The sequence below is a fragment of the Orycteropus afer genome, unplaced genomic scaffold (assembly GCF_000298275.1).
Source record: "Orycteropus afer afer isolate SDZICR_OR568_19922 unplaced genomic scaffold, OryAfe1.0 scaffold00181, whole genome shotgun sequence".
NCBI lineage: Eukaryota > Metazoa > Chordata > Mammalia > Tubulidentata > Orycteropodidae > Orycteropus > Orycteropus afer.
This window is the reverse complement of record NW_006921768.1, coordinates 4,680,315-4,706,265: the sequence shown is the minus strand read 5'-3', so window position 1 is coordinate 4,706,265 and position 25,951 is coordinate 4,680,315. Positions and strand designations below refer to the sequence as shown.

Sequence of the window (25,951 nt, the reverse complement as noted above, 5' to 3'; positions counted from 1 at the left end):
TAAGATTGCCATGAGTCAGGGCCCAACTCAATAGCAGCTATAACAACCGATCTGGGAAATGTTTGTTGTTGTTGTTATGTGCCATCGAGTCGGACCCGACTCAAAGCGACCCCTCCTTGGGTTTCCGAGGTAGTATCACTATGGAAGTAGATTGCCCCATCTTCCTTCCCAGGAGTGGCTGGTGGGTTTGAACCACCAGCCTTTTGGTTAGCAGTCAAGTACCTTAGGCACGACTGGGAAATGTATACAATTCAAAATAGAGCAACTCTAATGATTAGCACTATGCAAAAGCATTTGATTATGTAGATCATAACAAACTGTGGAAAACATTGAGAAGAGTGGGAATTCCACACTTAATTGTACTCATGAGGAAACTATACATAGACCAGGAGGCTGTTGTTCGAACAGAACAAGGGGACACTGCATGGTTTAAAATCTAGAAGTGTGTCAGGGCTGTATCCTTTCACCATACTTATTCAATCTATATGCTGAGCAAATAATCTGAAAAGCTGGACTACATGAAGAAGAACATGGCATCAAGATTGGAGGAAGAATCATTAACAACCTGTGATAGGCTGAGGACACAACTTTGCTTGCTGCAAGTGAGGATGGCTTGAAGCACTTACTGATGATGATTGAAGAATACAGTCTGCAGTAAGGATTACATCTCAATATAAAGAAAACACAAATCCTCACAACTGGACCTATAAGCAGCATCACGATGAATGAAGAAAAGATTGAAGTTGTCAAAGACTTCACATTGCTTGGGTCTACAATCGATGCCAAAGGAAGCAGTAGTCAGGACATTAGGCGATGTGTAGCACTGGGCAAGTCAGCTGCGAAGGACCTCTTTCAGGTGCTGAGGAGCAAAGATGTCTCCTTGAGGACTAGGGTGCGCCTGACACAAGCCATGATATTTTCAATCACCTCATATGCATGTGAGAGCTGGACAATGAATAAGGAAGACCGAAGAAGAATTGATGCTTTTGAGTTGTGGTGCTGGCGAAGAATGCTGAAAGTACCATGGTCTGCTAAAAGGACTAACAGATCTGTCCTGGAGGAAGTGCAGCCAGAATGCTTCTTGGAAGAGAGAATGGCCAGAGTTCATCTCACCTACTTTGGTTACGTTATCAGAAGGGACCATTCCCTAGAGAAGGATATCATGCTTGGTAAGGTAGAGGGTCGACGAAGAAGGGAAAGGCCCTCAATGAGATGGATTGACACAGTGGCTGGGGTGATGGCCTCAAGTATAGCAAGGATCGTGGAACTGGCATGAGACCAAATGGTGTTTCATTCTGCAGTACATAGGGTCACTATGAGTCAGAGACAACTCAGTGGCACCCAACAACAACAACAGCAACAATGTTAGCAAGTAATTACTTTGGAAGGGGAAGTGGAGTAAGGCATTTGACTGCTAACCAAAAGGCTGGCGGTTCAAACCCACCAGGCACTCCTCAGAAGAAAAATGGGGCAATCTACTTCCGTAGTGATACTGCCTCGGAAACCCAGGGAAGGGTCGCTTTGAGTCGGGTCCAACTTGATGGCACATAACAACAACAACACCAATATTGTGCTAGGATTTCACATGGAACAATTTACACTTGATGGACATTATGCCCATTTTAAATGTAAAGAAACTGAAGCTTGGAGGGAAAAATAACTTGACCAAAGTCACACAACTAGAAGAGTGATAATTCAGAGTTCAAACCAAAATGTGTGTGATCAAAAGTCACAGTTTCCCCACTGAAGAATAAATACTGTGTTATATACAGCTTACATCTAGGAAAACTTAACCTGCCCAGGGATTGAATAAACATTTTTAAAAATCAATTATAACAGTACTGCTCTGGATTCATACACTATATCTTTTCCTCAGAATTCCAGAAACACTTAACAATTTATTCTTATGACATATCCTTGTAGCCAGGAAGAGCAAGTGTTATTTTACCAGATGTGGAATTTGGAGGAACAAAGAGTCTGAAATTTGCTCAAGGCCATAGAGTCAACAGCAAAAGAAAATAAAATTGAGATCTTCAGATCCCCAACCCAGTACTTATCTCCATTGAAAATGGCTCCCTTTCATCAAGTTTACAGTAGATCAAATTCTTTAATAAAACAGTGTGTGTGTAATAAAACTAATAATGATAATAATAACAACTTCCTTTGTTGTGCACCTACCATATGCTGAGTTCTTCTCGTACATTATCTCTAACTCTCTTGACCCCACAGGTTCTTACATTTGGTAACTGACTTGCTCAGGGCACACAGCAATGTGATGAAGCTGGTATTCAAATCTGGTGTTTTGTAGCTTGAAAATCTAGACTTTTTCCACTGAGCCACAACAGTAGGAGCATAAAATACCATTCCCAGGTAGGATATAAGTAATATTCACTACTATAAAATCCTGCTCCGAAGAGTGAATCATGGAAACACCTTTAGATCTGTGTGGATCTAAAGCTGTGTGGACTGAATGAGGAAATTCATACAAAGTGCTCTAGACCAAGTAGTACCTGGCATCAAGTAAGTTCAACAGGTAAGATGGTAGTGATGAAGTTGATGATAAATGGGATTATTTGAAAGGCATTTGACCTATATTTTTCATTAGATTTGATTCCACCAAATTAGCTTCATACATGAATCCTTGTACCTTCTCCTCTTCAGTAATGGTCAGTGACATGTTGTTAGATGTTTTCAAATTGGCCCTCAACTCATGAGAGCCCCATGAACAACAGAAGGAAATGCTGGTCAGTGACATGTTGTTAGATGCCTTCAAATTGGCCCTCAACTCATGAGGGCCCCGTGAACAAAAGAAGGAAATGCTGCCTGGTCCTGTACCATCCTCATAATTATTGTGGCTCAGACTTTTGTAACCCTTAGGGTTTTCATTGGCTGATTTTCAGAAGTAGGTCTGAATTGAACCTGGATCTCCTGCATGGAAGGTAAGAATTCTATCACTGAACCACTAATGCCTCATGCCATATATACAGGTAGGTGCCCTAGTGATGCAATGGTTAAGCACTCAGCTACTAACCAAAATATTAACAGTTTGAATCCACCAGCCAATCTGTGGGAGAGACAACCTAGTTATCTGCTCCCATAAAGATTACAGCCTAGGAAACCCTATGGGACAGTTTCTGCTTGGTCATATAAGGTCATTATGAGTCAGAAATCAACTCAATGGCACACAAAAACAGACATAATTAAGCAAAAACTGAGTAATTCTGTGCTGAGCTAACTTCCAGGAGAGATTCAAGAGTATGAGACATGTTCCCTGACCTTACTTCCAAATTCTAATATAGCTGAAAAGGCTAAACTAAAAAAATAACAACATATGACATTATTTAATAGCTTTGCAACCTGGAAAACCCTATTAGACAGTTCCATTCTTGTCATATGAGGTCACTGTGAGTTGATAATCAATCAACTTGACAACACCTGACAATAACAACCGTGATCTAGCATCTCGCAAACGCAACACAATGCAACCACTGCCGTGGAGTTGGATCCAACTCACAGCGACCCCTCCTTGGGTTTCCATATCACTATGGAGATAGATTGCTCAACCTTCCTTCCAAGGAGTAGCTGGTGGGTTTGAACCGCCAGCCTTCTGTTTAGCAATCAAATGCCTTAGGCACTATGCCACCATCTAGCCCACAGAAAATGCAGCAATATTTGTGGAATGAATGTATGCTTAAGTATCGGTTGTTGTCCTGTGCTGCTGAGTCAGTTCCAGCTCTAGCGACCATATGTGACAGAATAGAACTGCCCCATAAGATTTTGTAGGCTGTAATCTTTATGGGAAAAGACCACCAGGTCTTTTCTCCTGTGGATCTGCTAGTGGACTAGAACAACTGGCCTGTCAGTTAGCAACTAGTAAGTCAGAGAGGTAGGAAGAGAATCAAGATGGTCTAGTCCCAGAAAGCAAGAAAGGAATTTGCATTGTGAGTGAGTGGTCTTTGGAGAAGATGGACACAATTGGATTTGGCAATTAACTGATTTACTGATCAGAGAACCTCTGAAAATGAGACTTTGACAGCTATACTTCTGCAAGTTCACTTGTTGAACAAGTCCATTTCTGAGCCCTGTTCCACATCCCATTTGCAGGTACCTCGGATTTCATCTGATTCCTGAGACACTTCTGCAAAGCAAAACCATCTCCTCTTCTCATTTTGACCGTTCAAATAGCTTGAGGCATGAGTTTCAGAGTCATTCTTTTAAAAAATTCTTTCTTCTCCTCCCTCTATAAACTCTCTGAATAAGATGACCCTTTTAGTTGCAGCTATTTCAAGGTTTTATTGCTTAGCCATAAAAATTGTCATGATATCGAACATGAAAATGACTGTGGCAAATGTGTGGTAATTACATTTCATTAACATTCCTAGTATGCTTGCAGCTGAGATTTTCAAGCCTCTAGGTAATTACTTTATGTAATAGGGTCTAGTCACTTTTTCAAAGGGTTTTTGGTAGAGAAAATGATGGACATTTTCGTCAGCGCCTCTTGCTTCACCCATGTATGTACCTAGATATGTGTTTATATGTAGTTTATATGCATATATGTATGGGTATATACTTGATTTTGTGTGATACAATCATTAGTTCTAAGGACAGTGCCAGCCTTTGGGTGTGGTTAAATTTAACTCTTCAGACAGGAAACCACCTTTCCCTTCATCTGTATCCCACAGGAAATCAACAAGGAATTTGGCTAATGGGAAAATTCAGGTTGGGTTTCGAATAGGATAAGCTATTAAAAATTCTGTTACACCCTTATGCTCTACAAGAATATACTTGTACCCTCAGCTCATCTAAGCTGAAAGAAAAAAAAAACAGAACTAAAAAAATGCATTGTGGTTTTAAAATTGAGGAAGGTTTCTACTGTAGTTGTGTAATTTATAAATTAGTATCTGTACTTAAGCTGATACAAAGTAGAAACACCAAAAAATATAATGCCATTGTTTTTCAAGAATAGTTAATCAGATTTTTCTATCTGATAGAAAGTAGAGCCCTCTCTAAGCTTCCACTTGGCTGTGAGTTGTGTGGGTCCCTCTTCTGTTGCTATGATAGTCATTAAATAGTCAACTCTTAGTTTTTAAATATTAGAGGAAAGATTAGCCCAGTGGGTAGACAAGTCTTAAACATTTACATTTGAGACAGATACAGATAAAGGCAGATACTCAAACACCACTGATTCCCAAACATTTTGGAGCTATGAAAAGTAATTTATTCTGATGAAACTTCCCATCATGGCATATGGTTATTTCCTAGTGTGGTTGTTGATCCGTTTCTGAGGAGCTCTGGTGGTGTAGTGCCTAAGGCATTTGTCTATCAGTTTCTGAGAACTTTTCTGAGAATTTCAGGGAACCATCTCAAGCTATTTGAACATCTGTGAGTGTCCCACACTCAGGCCTGGGGACTACTGGTCTCCACATGTAATGGCAGGAGCATGGAAAAGGCCAAATGCAGTTTTCAGCTAAGACTAAGTTCTGTTACTTGTCAAGTAATGATGGAGAGAGCCAGGTGAGTTGTTGTTTGTTATTAGTTGCCATTGGGTTGGCTCTGACTCATGGGACCTGTTGTACATAGTCTACCAGCACAAAATGTAGCCTGCTTCTATGCCATCTCTAACATCATTGGTATGTGAGAGCTCATTGCTGGGACTATTGTGTCAGTCCATCTCATTGAGGTTTTCACTCACTTTTGTTGGTCCTCTATTTTACCAAACAAAATGTCCTTTAGGAGCTCTGGTAGCGTAGTGCCTAAGGCACTTGACTGCTAACCAGAAGGCTGGCTGTTCAAACCCACCAATCACTCCTCAGAAGGAAGATGGGGCAATCTACTTCTGTAGTGATACTGCCTCAGAAACCCAAGGAGGGGTCGCTATGAATCAGGTCCAACTTGATAGTACATAGCAGCATCAACAGTCTTTCCTAATGACGTGCCTACAGTAAGCAAGTTGAAGTCCCACTGTCCTCACTTTTAAGGAACATTTTGGTTACATTTCTCTTAAGACTGATTTGTTTTCCCACAATTTACTTAATATTCTTCACCAATACCACAATTTTAATGCATCCATTTTTCTTCTTTCTTCTCTTAAATGTAGCAAGTATTGGTTAGCTAGTAGTGTTCATCTGTTCAACTGGAGTTTATTTCTGACATGGGTAAGTCAGTGAGTTACCAGTCACAGTTTCTTTTTCACACTCATATACCCAAATATATGCATATCTCTCAAAGAGTCATCTATCTGGGCTATGTAGACCTTAATGTATCCATACTCCTCTCCACACGGGATCCAGCTCCAAAGAGATCCAGTAACCATTTGCTAACCGAAAACAGAGGCTCTGAGTCCCAGCTGCAGAATCATCTGTGAAGCTTTTAAAACTCCTAGTGTCCAGCCAACTTTGAGAACAACTAAGATGACATAACTTCCAAGTGCTTAATCAAGTTAACTTGCCTTTTTTTTGGTTAAACCACTATAATTTAGTCCTCAGACTATTCTTGTTTTTGCTACCTTTTCATGCTTCATTAATAGGTAGGTAGTTGCCTTGTCTCCTCAGTTCATGCTTCTCTGTAGGGAAACATTGATCCTTCAAGACAATCTTGCCAAGCCACAAAGGAAGTGTGCAACCTAATGTACCTTGTTGTTGTTGTTGTTGTTGTTTGCCATCGAGTTGGCCCCGACTCATAGCGACCCCTCCTTGGGTTTCCGAGGCAGTATCACTACGGAAGTAGGATTGCCCAACCTTCCTTTTTAATGTACCTTGAAGTAGCCAAATTCAGTAGCATCAAGACTGTGCAGGGCCTAATGTGAAATCACAGAACAAGCTGTATATATCTGGATTTGGGGACTACTATACAGCCACTCCTCGGAAGGAAGGTTGGGCAATCCTACTTCCATAATGATACTGCCTTGGAAACCCAAGGAGGGGTCGCTATGAGTCAGGGCCGACTCTACGGCACATAACAACAACAACAACAAATACAGTAGAAAGGAGCTCTGGTAGCATAGTGCCTAAGGCACTTGACTGCTCACCAGAAGGATGGCGGTTCAAACTCACCAGCCACTCCTCGGAAGGAAGGTTGGGCATTCCTACTTCCGTAGTGATACTGCCTCGGAAACCCAAGGAGGGGTCGCTATGAGTTGGGGCTGACTCGACGGCAAACAACAACAACAACATACAGTAGAAGGGAGCTCTGGTGGCGTCGTGCCTAAAGCATTTGACTGCTAACCAGAAGCCTGGCAGTTCAAACCCACCAGCCACTCCTCGGAAGGAAGATGGGGCAATCTACTTCCACAGAGAAACCCAAGGAGGGGTCGCTATGAGTTGGATCCTATTCGATGGCAGTGAGATACAGTAGAAGCTCAGAGGCTGTTCTGATTGCTGCATGCTCATGAAAGGCATCCATCTCCCCTAAGAGAACCACAACTCTGCTTCTGGGTTCACTGTGAATGGCTGCACCCCACTTTGCACAGGAGTGTCATTTGCCTGCTGACAAAGCCAATTGGGACCCTTGGCCAGACTTCACCCTATGTGGGTGAAGAGCTGTGATTTCAGCCAGGATGATACTCAAGAAGCATTGGAGAACCTTAAAAACTATATGTTTAGTGCAGTTAGTTAGGCCCAAAAGGACAAATACTGCATGATCTTACTTATATGGAATATCTCAAGTAGGCAAATGCATAGAGACAAAAAGTTTATTAGTCATTACCTGGGGCCGTGGGAGGGAGGATGGGTGTTATTGTTTAAGGGGGTACTGGCTTTCTGTTTGGGATGATGAAAATCTTTTGGAAATAGATAGTAGTGATGATTGCATCATGTGGTGAATGGAATTAATGCTGCTTAGTTGTATACATGGAAGTGGTTTAAATGTCAATTTTTTTATTATATATATTTTACTACAAGGAAATTTTTTAAAATCATTTTCCAAAAATGGATTCTCTAGGCAACCAAAAAAAAAAAGAAAAAGAAATACTTAGAACTGGTACTCTATTTGTTCCTCATTGAGGAAATACTGGTCGTATTTGTTCCTCATTGAGACTGAGATGACAGCAGCGGATTGAGAAAAGGTTCACAATTAGAAAATGCAATGTAAATGTCCCATGAGTGGTCCAAGGTAGACCAGGCCTCCCTTAGGAGCAGCCGGCACTGTGAAGTGTACCGTGTTTGCAGATAAATAAAGAGAGGCACAAGACAAAACCTGACGAGTGTTCTAATGTCTGCAGTGTATGAAAGGTGGCTCTCTGGGTGATGGACTCAGATTAAACTCACCTCAATCTTCCTCATCTGCCACCCTTCCCTGGCTCGCATTAGAAATTCAGAGGCAGAGAACAAAGCAGCCGAGTTTGTTTTTTCAGAAAGAAGGATCTGGAGAAAAGAGCCCTGACAGCTGCTCTCTGGGGTTGGCTGAATTAAGGGCTTTTACATGTTCCATTCAATACTCTGTTTAGTCTGGAGGAAGAGGATTTATACATCATTTTTGGCTCTAGTGTCATTTAGGTAGTTCTGATTTCCAGTGATTTCACTGTCATCTGTATTTGCCTACAATGAGAGGAATAATTAGGAGAATCGGGACTCACAGTATTGCAGGGTCACTTACAAGCTTGCCTTTCCTCACTCACTCTTCTTTAATGGTGTTGCCAATGTTTCTAGAAACTAAAGCAGCCGTCCTTAATAAATAACACCTGGGTCAGAATCATAACCCGCTTTCACATTGGCTTTTGCAGAAGTGGCAGTGCATTGAGGATACATCTGGCAAGCTGCGAATTCACAAATGTAAAGGCTCCAGTGACCTGCTCGCAGTTCGACAGAGCACGCGAAACCTCTATTCTCGTGGCTTCCGTGACAAAGACAAAGAGTGCACTTGTGGAGACCATAGTTATCGCACCAGCAGGACCCAGAGGAAAAGCCAAAGGCAGTTCCTGAGAAACCAGGGGACTCCTAGTAAGCCATGGGCTTGTGACCATCACAGGGGCAGCCAGGCCCTTTGGGAATGGGTGTTAGAGACCAAAGGGTTGCTCCTTCTACATTGTAGATATTAAATGCATACATTTATGGCTGCTTTATGGCTGCTTTGTGCTCGCCAGCACACTATCACTTTTAAAATAAGAAAGCTGAGATTCGTTTGAAATCTTGCTTTGTAAACATTTTTCAGTTACACAGGAATGAAAACATATTCAGTAAAAGCAACAGACACAAAACATACGCATACATAAAAGAGCTATAAAGTGATTATCCCAAAGGGCGTGCAGTATGGTTTAAGTCAATTTAATGTTACCTTCTTGCTGACATCCTGATTCGTCTGCCTTCAGTTGCTACAAAACAAATTCCAAGATTTTACTGCTTGTGCATTTAACATAATGGAAAATCATAAACAATTTTTTAAAGGCATGTCTTTTAATGTCTGTTTTAAGGTAATATATTTATATTTTTAAATTCTGTCAGATGGTTGCCTCGTGTTAGCTGACAGGGTCAAACTAGTTGAATTCATTAGGAAAAGTACCGCCTAACATTTTCTTCGTAAAAACTATCTGGCAGCCAAGAGACCTATGATTACAGAAATAGGAAAACCCTGAATCTGACACCTTCCATAAAAGAGTGGGAGTCTAGTGCCACCTAGTGGAGCGATATGCAAAATAACTCATTTTGTGGTTCTTTTTTTGTTGTTAGTTGCTGTGGAGTTGATTCGAACACTTGGCCACCCCCTGTGTCTTCACAGAACTGCTCCATAGGATTTTCAAGGCTGTGATGACCTTTCAGAAGCAGTTCACTAAGGCTGTCTTCCGTGGAGCCTCTGGGTGGCTTCTAACTGCCAACCTTTTGGCTCCTAGTTGAGTGCTTTACCAGTTGTGCACATACATTAAGCAACATACATGTAATTCAATTCCATGTCCAAAATTTGGAAATAAAATTATTCAGTATAATAATGGAAGCCTTTGAGACAGGTGTTTTTACTGTGAACTCCATAGATGGACTTGTGTTTTATTGCTATATGCTGTGTGTTTCTGCACATTTTTTTCTGAAAGTCTCTAACGTTCGACATATTTTTAAAGGACTTCATAACACAAAAGGCTAAGAAACATTGATTTGGGAGGTTTCATAGTGGCTAAGACACTTGCCTGCTAACCAGACGGCTGGCGGTTCAAACCCACCAGCCACTCCTTGGAAGGAAGGTTGGGCAATCCTACTTCCGTAGTGATACTGCCTCGGAAACCCAAGGAGGGGTCGCTATGAGTCGGGTTTGACTCGACGGCACATAACAACAACAACAACAACAATTTCTCCCCTGACAGAATATGTCAGGTTTAATAATTCACCCAGAGGTATTAAATCAAAAATCGACAAGGACCTCAGACATTCTTCTCTTCCTGGAATCAATGACCAATATTCAGCTTAGAGGTAGGGGCTCCTTCTCTCCCCTGGAAAGTCAGATACTGTTTTCTTTTTCAGTCCTAATGATAAAGCACATTGATTTTAAGTGTTGCGGCACCAACAGATATTTACAGAAGCCTTTTTTTCGAGCTGTGAAGAATCTTCTGTATTTTGAACAGGTTGCTTTTCTTCTCTTCCATGATGATAGAACTTGTGAGCACTCTCCAGTTCTGATTCCACGGCCCATTATGTTAATGTCTTCCTATTTCAGCCCCACACTAGAGGGATATTGTTGTTGTTGTTATGTGCCGTCGAGAGAGGGTAAGACCATATAAATATGCTCCAGAGAGTCTAAGTGCATTTGATACAAGGGGGCCCATGTTTGCCCTCTAAAATTCTAATCCAGTGGCCAGAAAGCATGCTGACCTTCCCCCCCACACACACCTCCCATGTTATCTACACATTGCCAGTATTGAAAGTCAGCTATCTGTGTGAAGGAGTGGGATGGTCCCATAGAGTTTTCTAGGCTGTGTGTGACTGTGTATTTCTCTACCTGAAACCCTCTGTGGTTCCAAATCCTCCATGGTTCAAGTTCAGTCCCTTAGCCCTCCCTCCCCCAAGCAGGCCCTCCTTAGAACCCTGGGCCAGGCCTACTCTTCCCTCCATTTTGTCCTGCAGACTCTGTGACTTTACTCAAGCAGGTCCTTCTGTCTAGAGGTCTAGAGTGCCCATTCACCCCGCCACCCCCACCTTCTGGATAGACCCTGGGACCTCCTATTCCTCAGCTTTTAGTTAGAAACTCAGTCCCAAGGTTCCTTTCTCTAGAAGGTTTCTCCAGAAGATGGCCTTCTCCAGGGCCTGAAGTTGGGTACGGAAGTGGTGGCTGCTTGGGGAGGGAGGGAGTGTGAGCTGCTGTGTCTTAGAGGACCCAATACAGAACATATGCAGCCAGACACCCCCTCCCCCCCCAAAAAAAAGTCAAGTAAGATAACTGTTGGAAGCTTTTACAAAGTTTCATTTTTCTTATCAAGCAGTCATCTATTTGTGCAATTAAAAAGTGTCTAGAGCATGTACCTGTATGAAGAAGCAGCTTCATGTTGTGGAAAGACTAAAGGCTTTGCAATCTCACAGGTTATTGGCTGTGTAACCTTGCAAAGCAGACTATTCAGAGCATCTGTTTTCTCATCTATAAAATGAGGATAATGACACCATATTCATAAGCCTATTTAGACAATCAGATATGTGTATTTATATAAGGATTTATTATAATACCTATCTTTCAAGATTGTGAATTAGAAAGATAAGTAAAGTGAATAATACATAGCAAATGTTCAGCAAATGAGTTATTAACCATGCCATAATTGAGAATGTAATTTTATCCAAACAATCTGCATTAGCATTTCACGTTGAGCACTAAATGTAGACGCTCACAAGCTGCCATAAGTGGCAAGGAAGTTAGAGATTTCCCTAACCCACCCCCTCACTTGAAGGCCGGAGAATCTGAGGCCCAGAGTCACCTGCCATTACACCACTATACAAGGTGGCAAGGCCAGGACTAGAACCCACTCTTCCAACGTGCGCTGCCCAGTGCTTCTCTGCAATGTAGCAAGTATTATTGGTACCTTTCCAGGATGCTTACCATGCTCAATGATAATTTTCTTCCCCAAAAAATGACATCTGGACCTCCATATTAATGCACCAACCAAACCAAAACCCATTGCTATAAAGTTGATTCCAACTCATGGTGACCCATGTGTTTCAGAGTAGAACTGCTCCATAGATTTTTCTTAGCTATAATCTTTACAAGAGCAGATTGGCAAGCTTTTCTTCCATGATACTGCTGGTGGGTTCAAACAAACAACCTTTAGTTAGTAGATGAACGTAAACCATTTACACCACCCAGGTATGTCCATGTTAATGTATCTTCCCTTATTTCCAGAGTACAAGCCCAGATTTGTCCATACTCGGCAGACACGTTCCCTGTCTGTTGAATTTGAAGGTGAAATATATGACATAAACCTGGAAGAAGAAGAATTACAAGTTATGCAACCAAGATCCATTGCCAAGCGTCATGGTGAAGGTCACAAGGGGCCAGGAGGTCTCTCGGCTGCCAGCAGTGGGAACGTGGATGGGATGCTGGCAGACAGCAATGCCGTGGGCCTGCCTGCCACTGTCCGAGTGACACACAAGTATGAAGCCTTTAGGTGTTAACTAACTAGGGCTGAACTCATCCCCACTTTACTCCTTTTCAAAAAGTAATTACACTCAGCAGGCTACTGTCCAAGGAGCTGGCATACCAGACAACTGGAGTTAAAGAAGCAATGAGGAGTCCAAACATTGTAGATTTGGATGTATGTTTTGGTCAGTTTCAAATGCATGCCTATCAGCTGGAAATCTGGCCAGAGTAACTCTGTCACATCTTGATTTAGCAGGCTGGGTGCGTATGCCCTTAAGCAGTTACCTTTGTGGTAGTCTAGAAAACAGATGGAAACAATTACTGGGACTAGCAGAGCCTCTTTCATGTGGTATGGTCACTTTTGCTCAGAGCAGTTGCAGTCACAACCTCAGAAATGAAACACAGCCCAAGGGAGGATTGTGGGTCCCAGATAAGTATCAAGACAGATGGCATAGGTTGAGAAGAGATGTAAGATACACAAACGCCTAGCCTGTCCAGATCCCAGAGAGCAAACTAGTGGCCTTCAAGTTGATTCTGACTCATGACGACCCCACGTGTGTCAGAGTAGAATTGTGCTCCGTAGGGTTTCCAATGGCTGATTTTTCTGAAGTCAATCACCAGGCCTTCCAAGGTAGCCCTAGGTGAAATTGAACCTCCAGCCTTTCAGTTAGTCGCTGAGCATGTTCACTGTTCAGACCACCCAGGAACTCCTTGGGAGTCAGAGGAGAAAACTCCAGCATAGTTTCCATGAACTCACATGGTTCTTCACTTCCTTCCAAAATCTACTTATGTTCCTGATAGAGAAGTATTTTCTTTCTGAATTTATGTCCCGAGCTCTTGATTTTCTCTGTAATTTCGTCACTTTGGGGGATGAGGGATGGTGAGGTCACCCAGGGTTTTCATCTTGAAGACTGGTCTGTCTGTGCCTTGAGTTGTTAAAGTGACATGTTCAGCAATTTAGACCAGGATTTGTTTCTCTCACATTATTCATTAACCCCACATCTCACCTGCTGCCTTTATCAAAGTTGTTTCTTTACTTCAAAACTTAATGGGGTTCTCAAGGCAAGCTGTTTTTAACAAAATGAGTGGATGGATACCCCCTTCTGACTCTGACTCAAGCAAGCCATTTCCATCATGACTTCAGAAATCTCATTTTGTTTCTGTACATATACTTGCTGGAGGCTTTCAAAACTGGAGTTTTGAGTGGCATCTGTTTATGGGGATGTGAATACTCACAGCTCTCTTAAAAGGTCATCTTAGTGATGCTCTCTCTCTGACCTCTTCCTTTGTCCACACCTGTAGCTAAGAGACATTCTCACTTATCCATGGCTATTAATTGGCTCTGTACTTACTACTTGTATCCAAATTAAGAATTGAGTGGATAGTTAATTTTTCTTCACTATATCTAATTTGATTGCTTGTTTGTATTTGTAGATGTTTCATTCTTCCAAATGATACAATCCATTGTGAGAGAGAACTGTACCAATCAGCCCGAGCCTGGAAGGATCATAAGGCCTACATTGATAAGGAGGTGAGCCGTGGCTATGTAGTTGTCAGGTGTCTTAGTTGTCTAGAGCTGCTGTGATACACTTATACCACGTGTGGGTGACTTTACAGAACAGAAATGTATTTTCTAACAAGTCTGGAGGCACAGGTCCCAATCAAGGTCTTACCTGTGTTGATACCTTCCTTGTCAGTAGCCCTCTAAAACCAAACTCACTGCCATCGAGTTGATCCCAACTCATAGTGACCCCCATTGGGTTTCTGAAGCTGTAAGTCTTGGCAGAAGTAGATTGCCCCATCTTGGTTCTGCAGAGCAGCTGGTGGGTTTGAACTGCTGACCTTCTGGTTAGCAGCCAAATGCCTTATCCACTACACCACCAGAGCTCCTTTGTCAGTAGCCCTAGATGTTCCTTAATTTACCGTGTGGATGATTTTCACATAGTATTTGTCTTCCCCAATATGCATGGGTCTCTGTATCTTATCTGCCCTTTTTATAACTCAAAAGTGATTAGCTCTAGAATCCTCACTATTCAGGTGTGATCTAGTAAACATAGCAATAAATAAATAAATAAATAAATAAACCCTACTTCTAAACAGGAGGTATATTCAAACACAGATATAGAGGTTAGGATTCTAATACATATTTTGGGGGACACAAATTAAAACGTAACGTAAGTTATATTCCTAACTCAAACTCAGCTCTTAGCCCTGCTTTGCATATTTGGAGGGACACAGTGTGTGAACACTTCATCTTCTGGCTAATTATGTGAAAAATAGAAAAACAAGCTATTTCTCTTTTTCCAGTGATTTAGTGATAGCTTGACTGAAAACAAATTACAGTGTGAGAAGAAAATGGGGATTGACTCAGTGACTGAGTGACTTTTGATAAAGTAATTCAGTTATAAAAGAGACAGCTGTTAATGTGTATTTATAACACATTGGATGAAATATAGAGGTATACATAGGTTGTTTTCAAATTAATTATCATGTCGAGGGGATAGTTATAAGTATGAAACACAAGAAGAAAAGGAGGAAAAAACATGTACTTCGTGTAAGCAATCCTGATCTTAAAATACCATTGTCCAAATACATATGTTCCAGATTGAAGCTCTGCAAGATAAAATTAAGAATTTAAGAGAAGTGAGAGGACACCTCAAGAGAAGAAAGCCTGAGGAATGTGCCTGTAGTAAACAGAAGTAAGTGTTTACCCATCTCAAACGCATTACCATATGGACAAGCTAAAGTGATTACAGAGTCCCTGGGTGGTACACACTGTTAATGCATTTGACCTCCAGCCAGGCTACCAACCAAAAGTTTAAAGGTTAGAGTATACCCAGAAGCACCTCCAAGAAAGGCCTGGTGGCCTCCTTTTGAAAAATCAGCCATTCAGAACCCTATGGACCACCCTGCATTAACAGCAAAGTTTAAAAGCAAACAGAAAACAACAAATGCTATCATGGATGTGGCAAGATTAGCACTCTCATACACTGCTAGTGGGACTATAAAATGTATAATCACTGTGGAAAATAGTGTGGCACTTCCTTTTTTTTTTTTCTTTTATTGTGATTTGGGTGGAAGTTTACAGAGCAAATTTATTTTCCATTCAACAGTTCATACGCATTTTGTTTCATGACATTGATTATAATCCTTGCAATGTAACAACTCTCTTCCCACTTCCTTCCTGGGTTATCTTTTCCCTCTGTTCTTCTTTTCCTGTGCATTCCTGCCCTCTGAGCGATCTCCCTGTGCAAATACTGCCCTTCTGATCTCCCAGGGCTGATTGTTCTAAGAAGTGCACGCTCTACTTTGATGGGTAGCAACTGGGCTCTTAAAAGCTTGAGTGGCCATCTAAGGTGCAACTATTAGTCTTTCCGAATCTGGAGCAAAGAAGAGTGAAGAACATCAAAGACACAAGGAAACAAGTGATTCAAAGGACTAATAGAGCTCTGGTAGCATAGTGGCTAAGGCACTTGACTGCTAACCAGAAGGCTGGCAGTTCAAACCCACCAGCCACTCCTCGGAAGGAAGGTTGGGCAATCCTACTTCCGTAGTGATACTGCCTCGGAAACCCAAGGAGGGGTCGCTATGAGTCGGGGCCGACTCGACGGCAAATAACAACAACAACAACAACAATAGACCATGCAAACCACAGCCTCCAAGACCCTGAGACCAGAAAAACTAGATGATAGCTGGCTGCCACTACTCTGAAAGGCATAACAATAGGAAATCCTGGATTGAGTGGGAGAAAAATGTGGAACAAAACTCAAGATTAAAAAAAAAAAAAAGGCCAGCCTGACTGGTCTAATAGAGACTAGGGGAACACCTGAGATTATGGCCCTTAGACAACCTCAGACCTGGAACTGAACTTACCTCTGTGGCTCAACTTTCAGCCAAACAATAGGCAGCCCTGTAAAATGAACTATAACACCAGGGCAGTCTGCACGCCTTAGAATAGTCAACCAGGTGAGATCAAAAGGGCAGCATTCGCCCAGGGATAAAGCTCAGAAGGCAAAAAGGGATAGGAAAGAAGGATGAATGGAAACTGTAAACACAAGGAGGAAGTGGGTAAGTGTTGTTACATTGTGAGGATTTAAATCAATGTCACAAAACAAAACATGTATGAATTATTGAATGGAAAACCTAATGTTCTTCACCCAAATCACCCAAAAACTTTCATCCAAATCACAGTACAAGAGGAAAAAAACCTTGTAGAGCACATTTTTACTCTGATACACATGGGGTCAAATGAATTGAAATCAGCTCAACAGGAACTGGCTTTTTAAAGTGATTACCACTAAATTGTTGACATTATCATATATTTTAACAATTTAACCCATTTGGATCAAATTAAATATGCCATAAACCTATGCAGAAGATAAAAAGAAGAAAATCTCATTAAATTAAAATAGTTACAATAAAGTAACTGTTTTCCTTCTATTTTGCTTTCTTTATATAAAATGAATTGTTTGGTCAAATGAAAGGCTATGAAAACTCACTTTTTAACCCTTTTGCCTACAGCTATTACCACAAAGAAAAAGGTGCAAAAAAGCAAGAGAAATTAAAGAGCCATCTTCACCCATTCAAGTAAGTTAACTGTTGTCCAAATTTGCTGGCAAGTCCATTGGTGCTTCTGAAAGGCTGGAGGGACTCTTGGGTTCTGACTGGTGTTTGCTTTGAAAGAAGTGAAGTCACCTCGAGAGCAGATAGCTCATGAAGGTGAAAGTAAAGCCAACACTCTGCCAAGGGTCCGTGGTGATACTTGTGGAATCCTTTGGAGCAGAGGCACAAGGAGTTGTACTCTGACTCTGTGAGCACTCTCCACCATATTTGTGAGACAGCCTCAAATGCAGCCACCACCCCTCCTGCCCGTGGAGGTTTGCATATTGCTATGATGCTCAACAAGTATCAGTGGCACTTCCAGGGTAAAACAGATACGGAAGAAAGGTCTGGCAGTCTACATTTGAAAATCAGCCAATGAAAACCCTATGGATCACAACAGGCTGACCCTGTTATGCATGGGATTGCCATAAGTCAGGGCCAATTCAAAGACAACAAAAAATATACAAACTATTTTATTCAATGCACTGCTTGCTGTGCAGAGTGACTGAGAGATGTGTACTCTTGATTAGATCAGTGCATTGTATAGAGCAGCCTGCAATCGTGTGAATTCCAAAAGTTAGGAGAAATGTACATATTTTGAAATAACAGTAACATTAAATAAAGGAGATTTAGTAGTTAAGCCTCAACAAAATTTGAGGCCCTTTATGGAAAACTAACATTTAAAAAACGAAAGAAAGAAATTTTTTTTCCCAAGCCTGTTTTATAGAATTTGTTAAAGAATTTTAGAGACCATCGAACCCAACCAACTGTTGACTTTATGGCTGATAGGTATTGAACCACTAGGAAGTTAATTGATTTGCTTAAAAGGTGTTGCTAGCAGGATCCACTCACCCTGATGTTTAAATGTAAGTAAGAAAGAAAATATTGACCCTGTTAAGGCTTAGTAAAGTTCTAAGAGAGATGCCACTTTACGAGTTTCCCTTGACCAAAAAAACGGAGGAAGTCTAGTGACACAGTGGTTAAAGCATTCAGCTGCTAACCAAAGGGTTTGTGGTTGAAACCTACCAGCTGCTCCATGGGAGAAAGATGAGGCAACCTGCTTCCATAAAGATTTGAGCCTTGGAAACCCTTTTGGGGCAGCTGTACTCCGTCTTATAGGATCATTATGAGTCAGAATCAACTGGATGGCACTGGGTCCGGTTTGGGGCTGTGAAAAATAAAGGTCATCTATTATCGTGTATCCAAATACATGTTTGAGATTCATAGCAACAATCACATTTTTAATTGAGGAAGTACTTTCTGATCATTGAAAAATCTCTTCTGTTGGACTAGGGAGGCTGCTCAAGAAGTAGACAGCAAACTTCAGCTTTTCAAGGAGAACCGGAGGAAAAAGAAGGAGAGGAAGGAGAAGAAACGCCAGAGGAAGGGGGATGAGTGCAGCCTTCCTGGCCTCACCTGCTTCACACACGACAACAACCACTGGCAGACAGCCCCCTTCTGGAACTGTAAGTTGTACGTCCTGAATACCACATATTGCCACCATGCAGACAGTGCCTTACGCTACCATTATTTAGACTAAGACTCAATGGCATAAAACCAGGAATCCAGAAAGATTCCAGAGGAAAGCATTGTACTGTTTTCTATACTGGAAAATCATGTTATTTTGCCAAAAATTAACTTTTCCCTTTAGAATTTCTTTTGTTTATATTTTGTTTGATGCCAAACTTCTCCCTGGATTTTTCTCCTTAGGATGTTATTTCGCACAGTGCCCAGCACCTGACAGAGTGCTACTCAAAAAAGTTGCTCTACAACTAAATGAATGGATGAACAATTTTACCACAAATATATTTTGTTTCTGCTTTATTTCAAGTGTATATTCTAAATATAGTAAAAGGAGGTAAAAAGTGTTAAAAGCTCCTCAAATGCAGGGCCCACAGCCTACATATCTCCTACTCTACTTCATTACCTAGCACCATACTTACAGAATAATAGGGGCTCAGTACAATTTTTAATTTTTATATTGGATTGTGAATGATAATTGTCTACTTTTAAAATTAATGCTCATATATGCTTCGGTTACCTGTGAGGCCACACAGAATAATACCCTAAATTCTTGTGGTGCATCAGCTGATTGAAGGCTCATTGTCCCACGTAGTAGATGAAACATTATCCACCCGTTGCCTTCAACTCAATTCCAACTCATGGCAACCCCACGTGTGTCAGAGTAGAACGGTCCTCCAAAAGATTTTCAGTGGCTGGTTTTTTGTCGGTAGATCACCAGGCCATTCTTCTGAGGCACCTCTGGGTGGACGCAAACATTGCACCTCAACCATTTGCATCACCCGTGGACTCCAGATGAAACACAGAATCTTAGAATTGAAAGACTCTTTGGGGATCACCCACATCATTGTTTCTTCAACTGGAATTTTGAGAGGCCCAGGAACCCACAGATCACTCTTGAGGGGATTTAAGACCTATCTATGAGAATTTTTAAGTTCTATGTTTATGTTTTGATGCCTCTTGATTTCAGTGTCCATGTTTGCATTCCAAGCCAAAACCAAACTCACTGCTGTCCAGTTGGGTCTGACTCATAGCGACCCCTCCTTAAGTTTCCGAGGCAGTGTCACTAGGGAGGTAGTTAAGGGAGTGAAAATTAAACTACAGTTTAAAAGGCCTGAGAGAAAGAATCCATATGAAAGGGGATGTAGGTGGAAGGAAGGGAGCAGCAGTTTTGGCAGAGAGAATGTATGAGCAAGGTTCTAATGAGGTAAAGAATTCATTGTGTTTAGGGCTGGCCCACCTCTTTAAAGATCAAGCACTGAGACACGTAAACGTCCCACCTGAGCTGAGATAATCTTGCTCAAGCCACCACCATTTCTTACTTAACTACTGCAAAAATCTGTATTTGGCCCTCCCAGATTCCTCTCTTGCTCTTTCCAGTCCATTCGGCTCACAGAATTCAGTGATATTTTAATGACATCCTATTCTTAGAGAAGTAAGCCCTTGAGTGTTATAAACCATTAACAGGTGCAGCTGCTAACCAAAAGTTTAGAGAGTTGAATCAACCCAGTGGCAACTCAGAAAAAAGGCCTGGCAATCTATTTCTGAAAAATTAACCATTAAAAATCCCACAGTGCTCAGTCCTATTCTGACACATGAGTCAAAGTCAATTCGACAGCAACTGGTTGGTTGGTTGGTTCATTTTTCTTAGGATAAAGAGCAAAATCCTTAATATATCCCACAAAGCCCATCTTGCTACATTCCAGTTCTAAATCTTCTTCTTGTGCCCACTTCTTCCCACACTCGCCAACTTTGGCCACTTGGCTTCTGTCTACCTCAAGCATCCCAAGCTCTATCCCACCTCAGGGCCTTTGCACATGCTATTCCCTCTACCTCACCCTTATACCCACCTGCAGCCTTGTTCTTCTCAAGAACCTACTCATCATTTGAAGCTCTACTGTAAAGTCACTTCTTCATGGTGACCTTCCCTATTCCATCAGATAAGCTTAGCCCATTTTATACACTTTCGGCATGTTCTACTTTTTCTCCATAGATCTTTTCACATTTGTAATTACATGTTTTTCCTTTCATTTTTGTTTAACATTTGTCTTCCTCAGTAGATTATAAGTTTCTTAAGATAAGAGACCATGTCTACATGATGTTCTGTCCTTGGCACATTGTAGATAGATGCTCAATGAATATTAGAAGAATAAACAAACAAACAAGCCACCTTATTAACCAGTGAACCTTTGTGTGAAACAAGAGATATTCAAAGGCATATCTCAGAGATACTGTGGGTTTGGCTCCAGAGCACTGCAGTAAAGTGAGTCACACGAGTGTTTTGGTTTCCCAATGCATATAAAAGTTAGGTTTACACTATACTATAGTTTATTAAGTATGCAATAACATTATGAAAAAGTTTGAAATATCATGAGAGATATTAAAATGAGACCCAGAGATGTGAAGGGAGCACATGCTGCTGTCAAAATGGCATAGAATTGCTTGATAAAGAGTTGTCATAAACTTTCAATTGGTTAGAAAAAAAAAATGCAATCTTTGTGAAGCACAATAAAGTGAAGTGCAGTAAAACAAGGTATGTCTGTATTGTAGACAGCCTATGATGATTACAGATTACGTGATCTCTAAGTCTATCTAGCAGGGCTCAAGCCTTCTCCAAACCACTCTGCACTGTGGAATTTCCTGTTTCTTTGTGTTCCCTTTGTGACATGTAGCCATCTGACATAGAGAACAAGCAAAGGAACCAATTACACCTTTGTATTAAGTAACTATTTTTCCTAAAAATAACCAGAAATAGAAATTCTAGTTATTTTTCCGCCTATACTCCCACCACTCAGCCAGTTTTAGAGACCACTGCTAAACAGAGCTAAGTGGGGGGGGGGGGGCATATCTTTGTGTCATCTTCACTGTCAGCCTGTGATGCCCATCATAATCACCATCTTTTTTTCCATTTTCACCTAGTCTCATAGCAAATCTATATCAAGAGAGATAAAAAGTTTTATTTAATATCTAATGACAATATTTATCAGAAAGAAAATGTGAATCTTAAAGGGTAAAGATAATGAAACATTGGAATGGAGAGACTGCCTATCTTTTTTCATTCTATTTTTGTTGTGTTTTCCCTTTTTTTTCATTTTCCAATAGTGGGATCTTTCTGTGCTTGCACGAGTTCTAACAATAACACCTACTGGTGTTTGCGGACAGTCAATGAGACTCATAACTTTCTTTTCTGTGAGTTTGCTACTGGATTTTTGGAATATTTTGATATGAACACAGATCCTTATCAGGTAAGACAATGTGTTTTCATTTTATGAAAGTGTCTGAAAATAAGATATCCTGGCAATGAACTTAAATAAATATGTTTCTCTGACCTCTTCTGCAGCTCACAAATACAGTCCACACAATAGAACGTGGCATTTTGAATCAACTACACATACAATTGATGGAGCTCAGAAGCTGTCAAGGTTATAAGCAGTGCAACCCAAGACCTAAGAACCTTGAAGCTGGTAAGAGGAAATAAAAAAGTTCTTTATGTTGCCAAGTTTTCTGCCTTTGAAACGTTTATATGCACAGAAAAATATAGTTTTGGATACTTATAAGGAAAACTTTCCAAGCAGTTCCAAACATCTTTTTAATCTTTAAGTTTAGCATTGGATTCATTAATGAAAAATGTCATGTGCCAAAGATTTGATGAGAATTTCATTCCAGTCCCTCCCACAGGTCTATTCTATTAGTAAATACTGATTCTTAATAGACGTAGCTATTGGAGATGGGATGAAAGGTCTGAGGATTTGTTTGTTACTGTTGTCAATAGTCATAAATACAGGTTAGGTAAACCTGAATAGACTCTTTTTTAAGGAACCTTGGATGGAAATACAATGCCCAAGTTCTGCGTACCAACTTTGGACTCAATTGGGTCCCTGCCCACAACACAGTGAATTAGATTTCTTTTGCCAACATTTCCCATGTCTCTTTAAGGATATTTCCAGTCGTCAATCTGGATAGCATCAGGAACTAGAGCTGTTTGAGGAGCTTATTAACTTGAGATCTGAAAGGGTAAGAGGGTCTGTGTGGAATCAGTCAGATGGTCTGCAGTGTTAAACTCACCAAGGTACTTCTTCTTGGGCTCATTGGGATACAATTTTTCAGGAGCAGGTTCTAGCTCTTTCCTTGTTAGCGCAAATCCCCTTTTTCTTTTTTACTTTTTATTGTGATTTGGGTGAAATTTTACAAAGCAGAATTGTTTTACATTTAACAGTTCATACACATTTTGTTTTGTGACACTGATTATAATGCCCACAATGTAACAGCTCTCTTCCCACTTCCTCCTGGTAGTTACCTTTGCCTTATGCCCTTCTTGTCTGTGCATTCCTGCCTCCTTACCTTTCTTCCTGTGCAAATGCTGCACTTCTATTCTTCCATGGTTGGTTGTACTAAACAGAGCCATCTCCCTGGTATAGCTGTTTATCTCGTAAGTCTGTCTATTGTTTGGCTGAGTGTTATGTCAGGGGAGTGAGTTCAATTCTAGACCAAAGGGTGACTAGGGGCCATAATCTCAGGAGTTTCACCAGTCTCTATCTGATCAACAGTCTTTGTCTTTTTTATTTTTTAATTTTGTTCCACAGTTTTTCTCCCACCCTGTCCAGGATCTCCAACTTTGATCCCTTTCTGAGTGATTGGTATTGATAGTCAGGCACCATCTAGTTCCTCAGGGTTATGTATATAGGCTTAGGTTCTTATTGTCCAATAGCCCATTTTCTCCTCATAGCTTTTGTAGAAATAGAAATGGCTATCCATGGATGGGCACTGGTGTCAGCGGAGCATGCCAACCTCCAAAGGGCAAAAAGCTAGACTTGCAGGCACTGAGGAGTCGCAGAAGCCCTTTGTTGTATGACTGAGTTTTCCCGTTCTCTTTAGAAGATTGTGTCTCTCTGGGTCATGCCCAGAGACAGCATCTCCAGCACTAAAAACAGGCAGCTCTCTGAGTCATGTGATCTGAAGAGTCAAGATTCTTATCCCAAAATGATCAATGTCACTGCCCATCATTCCACCATTGTAGAGTCATAAAGGCTTTTGATCTATGGGAGTCCCATCATAAATGTAGAACCTATGAGAGCACTCACATCTCAGCCATTATTCAACAGCTTTCTGTTAACATCTTAGTGGAATCAATTGCCAACCAAGAGAGAACTGGGTTTATAGGCTGGATCTTATGGTCATTGAGTCTATGCAGCTCAAATCTTTTCAAATACCCTTCTTATCTGTTGACCTTTTCCTCCAAACTTACAAAACAAGAAATAACAAGAAAAGACCTCACTAAGGCTTGGGATGTGTTAGATTCCAACTATTAGAAAGAAACAAAACCAAATTCACTGCCATCAAGTCAATTTCTACTCATAGCAACCCCCTTTGGGTTTCTGGAGCAGTAAATCTTTACAGAAGTAGATTGCCCAGTCTTCCTTCGCAGAGTGACTGTGAGTTTGAACCACTAGAGCTCCTTTCCAAGTATTACAGGCAATATTACTCCTAGACATTCCTTCTCAGGAGAACATAGCATTCTTATTGGTGATGACAAAAACCACTCTACTTAGTGAAATCTGATCGAGTCTCCTAATGGTGAAAAGACACACCAGGTGGAGCCAGTTACTGCTGTTATGCTTCAAATCCCTTCCTCCACCATCTAGACTGTCCCTAAAGGATATGATTATTGGCCACTTTTTTGAGTGTTTTGTCTGAAATTAACCAAAATTAAACTTCCTCAAAATTCCACAGACTTCTGGAGGCACCTTTCTTACTGCTAATAAATCAGCTCCCTTCCTTTTCTCACCCCACCTATTTTTCACGTAAATACTATGGTTTTTATCTTAAACCTTTTCATTTATAACTTTCAATCCTCATTTTGAGCCTGTCTAATAGAAAAATTCTGTTGGGCCTGGGCACTGTCTGTATTTAACACAATGTATTTCTTTCTAGGATTTAGACCTTGTGCATGGAAAACAACATTGTGAATGGTTTTATGTGTTCTAAAGCTAACATGAGTTACTCTTGTATTTTCCTATATCAGGAAATAAAGAAGGAGGAAGCTATGACCTACACAGGTATTCACACTTTTTTATTCTCCTTGGCAGCTTCTTTCCCAATAATTGCATGATCCAGCCATTATTTCAACTAATTTCTGTTCCTTACCATGTTGCACAGACATAGCTTGGGGTGCATGTGCTTTCTAACAGCATTCTCCACATTTTTTCACTGGTTTTAGATCTGTTGTTTTGCTTTCAAATCAGCTCACTGTCACAATAAGATGTCTCCCAGAGCATTCACTCACTCCTGTGCTTGTTTGTTTGTTGGGTGAGGCTTTTAAGCATGGAATGATGTGAAGGGGTAAGAAAAAAAAAAAAAAACCTAGACACACTTAACATAATCTTTGGAGCTCTTTGAGGGGGTAGAAGAAGTCTTTTCCTTGTGGTGCTTACACCTTGATCTGGTGAGGAAGCTTCATGGAAACTAGCTAGAAGTTTTTATTAAATAAAACACCAAAGTCGTAAGAGGAATAATGGGAATTTTAAAGAATTCTAAAGCAGAAGTTGGAGGAAAGAAAAGGAGCTTCTCTGTGGACAGTTGTTAGTTAGTTTTGGTGGTGAGAAGCACTCGTAATATGATCCAGAGACCCTTCAGGGTGTTGGGAATTGAAGAGTGTTCTGGGAGTTGAGAACAAGAATCAGAAACAAGACACTCAGAAAAGCCTTGAGATAGCATGTGTGAGATGCCACTGGAACAATACCCGAGACAATAGTGTCTGCCACACAACACTCAAACAGCCGTCACCCTATTCATCATATTCTTCCCCTACCCACCTTACCTCACTGTGTTCTGAAGAGGGAATCCAGACACCTCGTGACCGTGTCATTGGGTTATCTGGCAATGTTGTTGTTGTTGTTGTTGTTAGCTGCTATTGAGTGAGCTCTGAAGATGCAGACCTCATATACAATGGAACAAAACATTGTCTAGTCCTACACCATTTTCACAATTGTTGGTATGGTCAAGTCTATTGTTGTGGTCACTGTGTATTTTGAGTGCCTCCCACCCCAGGAGGCTCATCTTTCATGGCTCTATCAGACAATATTCTGTTGTGATCCATAGGGTTTTCAGTGGATAGTTTTCAGAAGTAGATCACTAGGCCTTTCTTACTAGTCTGTCTTCATCTGGAAGCTTTGCTGAAACCTGTCCACCATGGGTGACCTCACTGGTATTTACTATAGCAATGATCAAGCCACAATAGTATGGCAAACTGACAGACAGATCATATGCTTACCCAGCAACATTGTTGTTG

The 25,951-nt window shown here is 41.0% G+C and overlaps 1 protein-coding gene across 1 annotated transcript in view; it reads left to right on the top strand.

Annotated features, from left to right (window-relative positions):
* The window catches only part of SULF1 (sulfatase 1), a 111,772-nt gene that overhangs the window by 64,424 nt on the left and 21,397 nt on the right, over positions 1-25,951 (top strand). Inside the window, exons 10-18 of the mRNA XM_042781848.1 lie at positions 8,720-8,936; positions 12,304-12,553; positions 13,975-14,071; positions 15,145-15,239; positions 17,062-17,127; positions 18,436-18,608; positions 21,766-21,908; positions 22,004-22,127; positions 24,686-24,719. Of these exons, the coding sequence (XP_042637782.1) occupies positions 8,720-8,936; positions 12,304-12,553; positions 13,975-14,071; positions 15,145-15,239; positions 17,062-17,127; positions 18,436-18,608; positions 21,766-21,908; positions 22,004-22,127; positions 24,686-24,719 (1,199 nt within the window). The remainder of the gene's footprint in view (positions 1-8,719; positions 8,937-12,303; positions 12,554-13,974; positions 14,072-15,144; positions 15,240-17,061; positions 17,128-18,435; positions 18,609-21,765; positions 21,909-22,003; positions 22,128-24,685; positions 24,720-25,951) is intronic.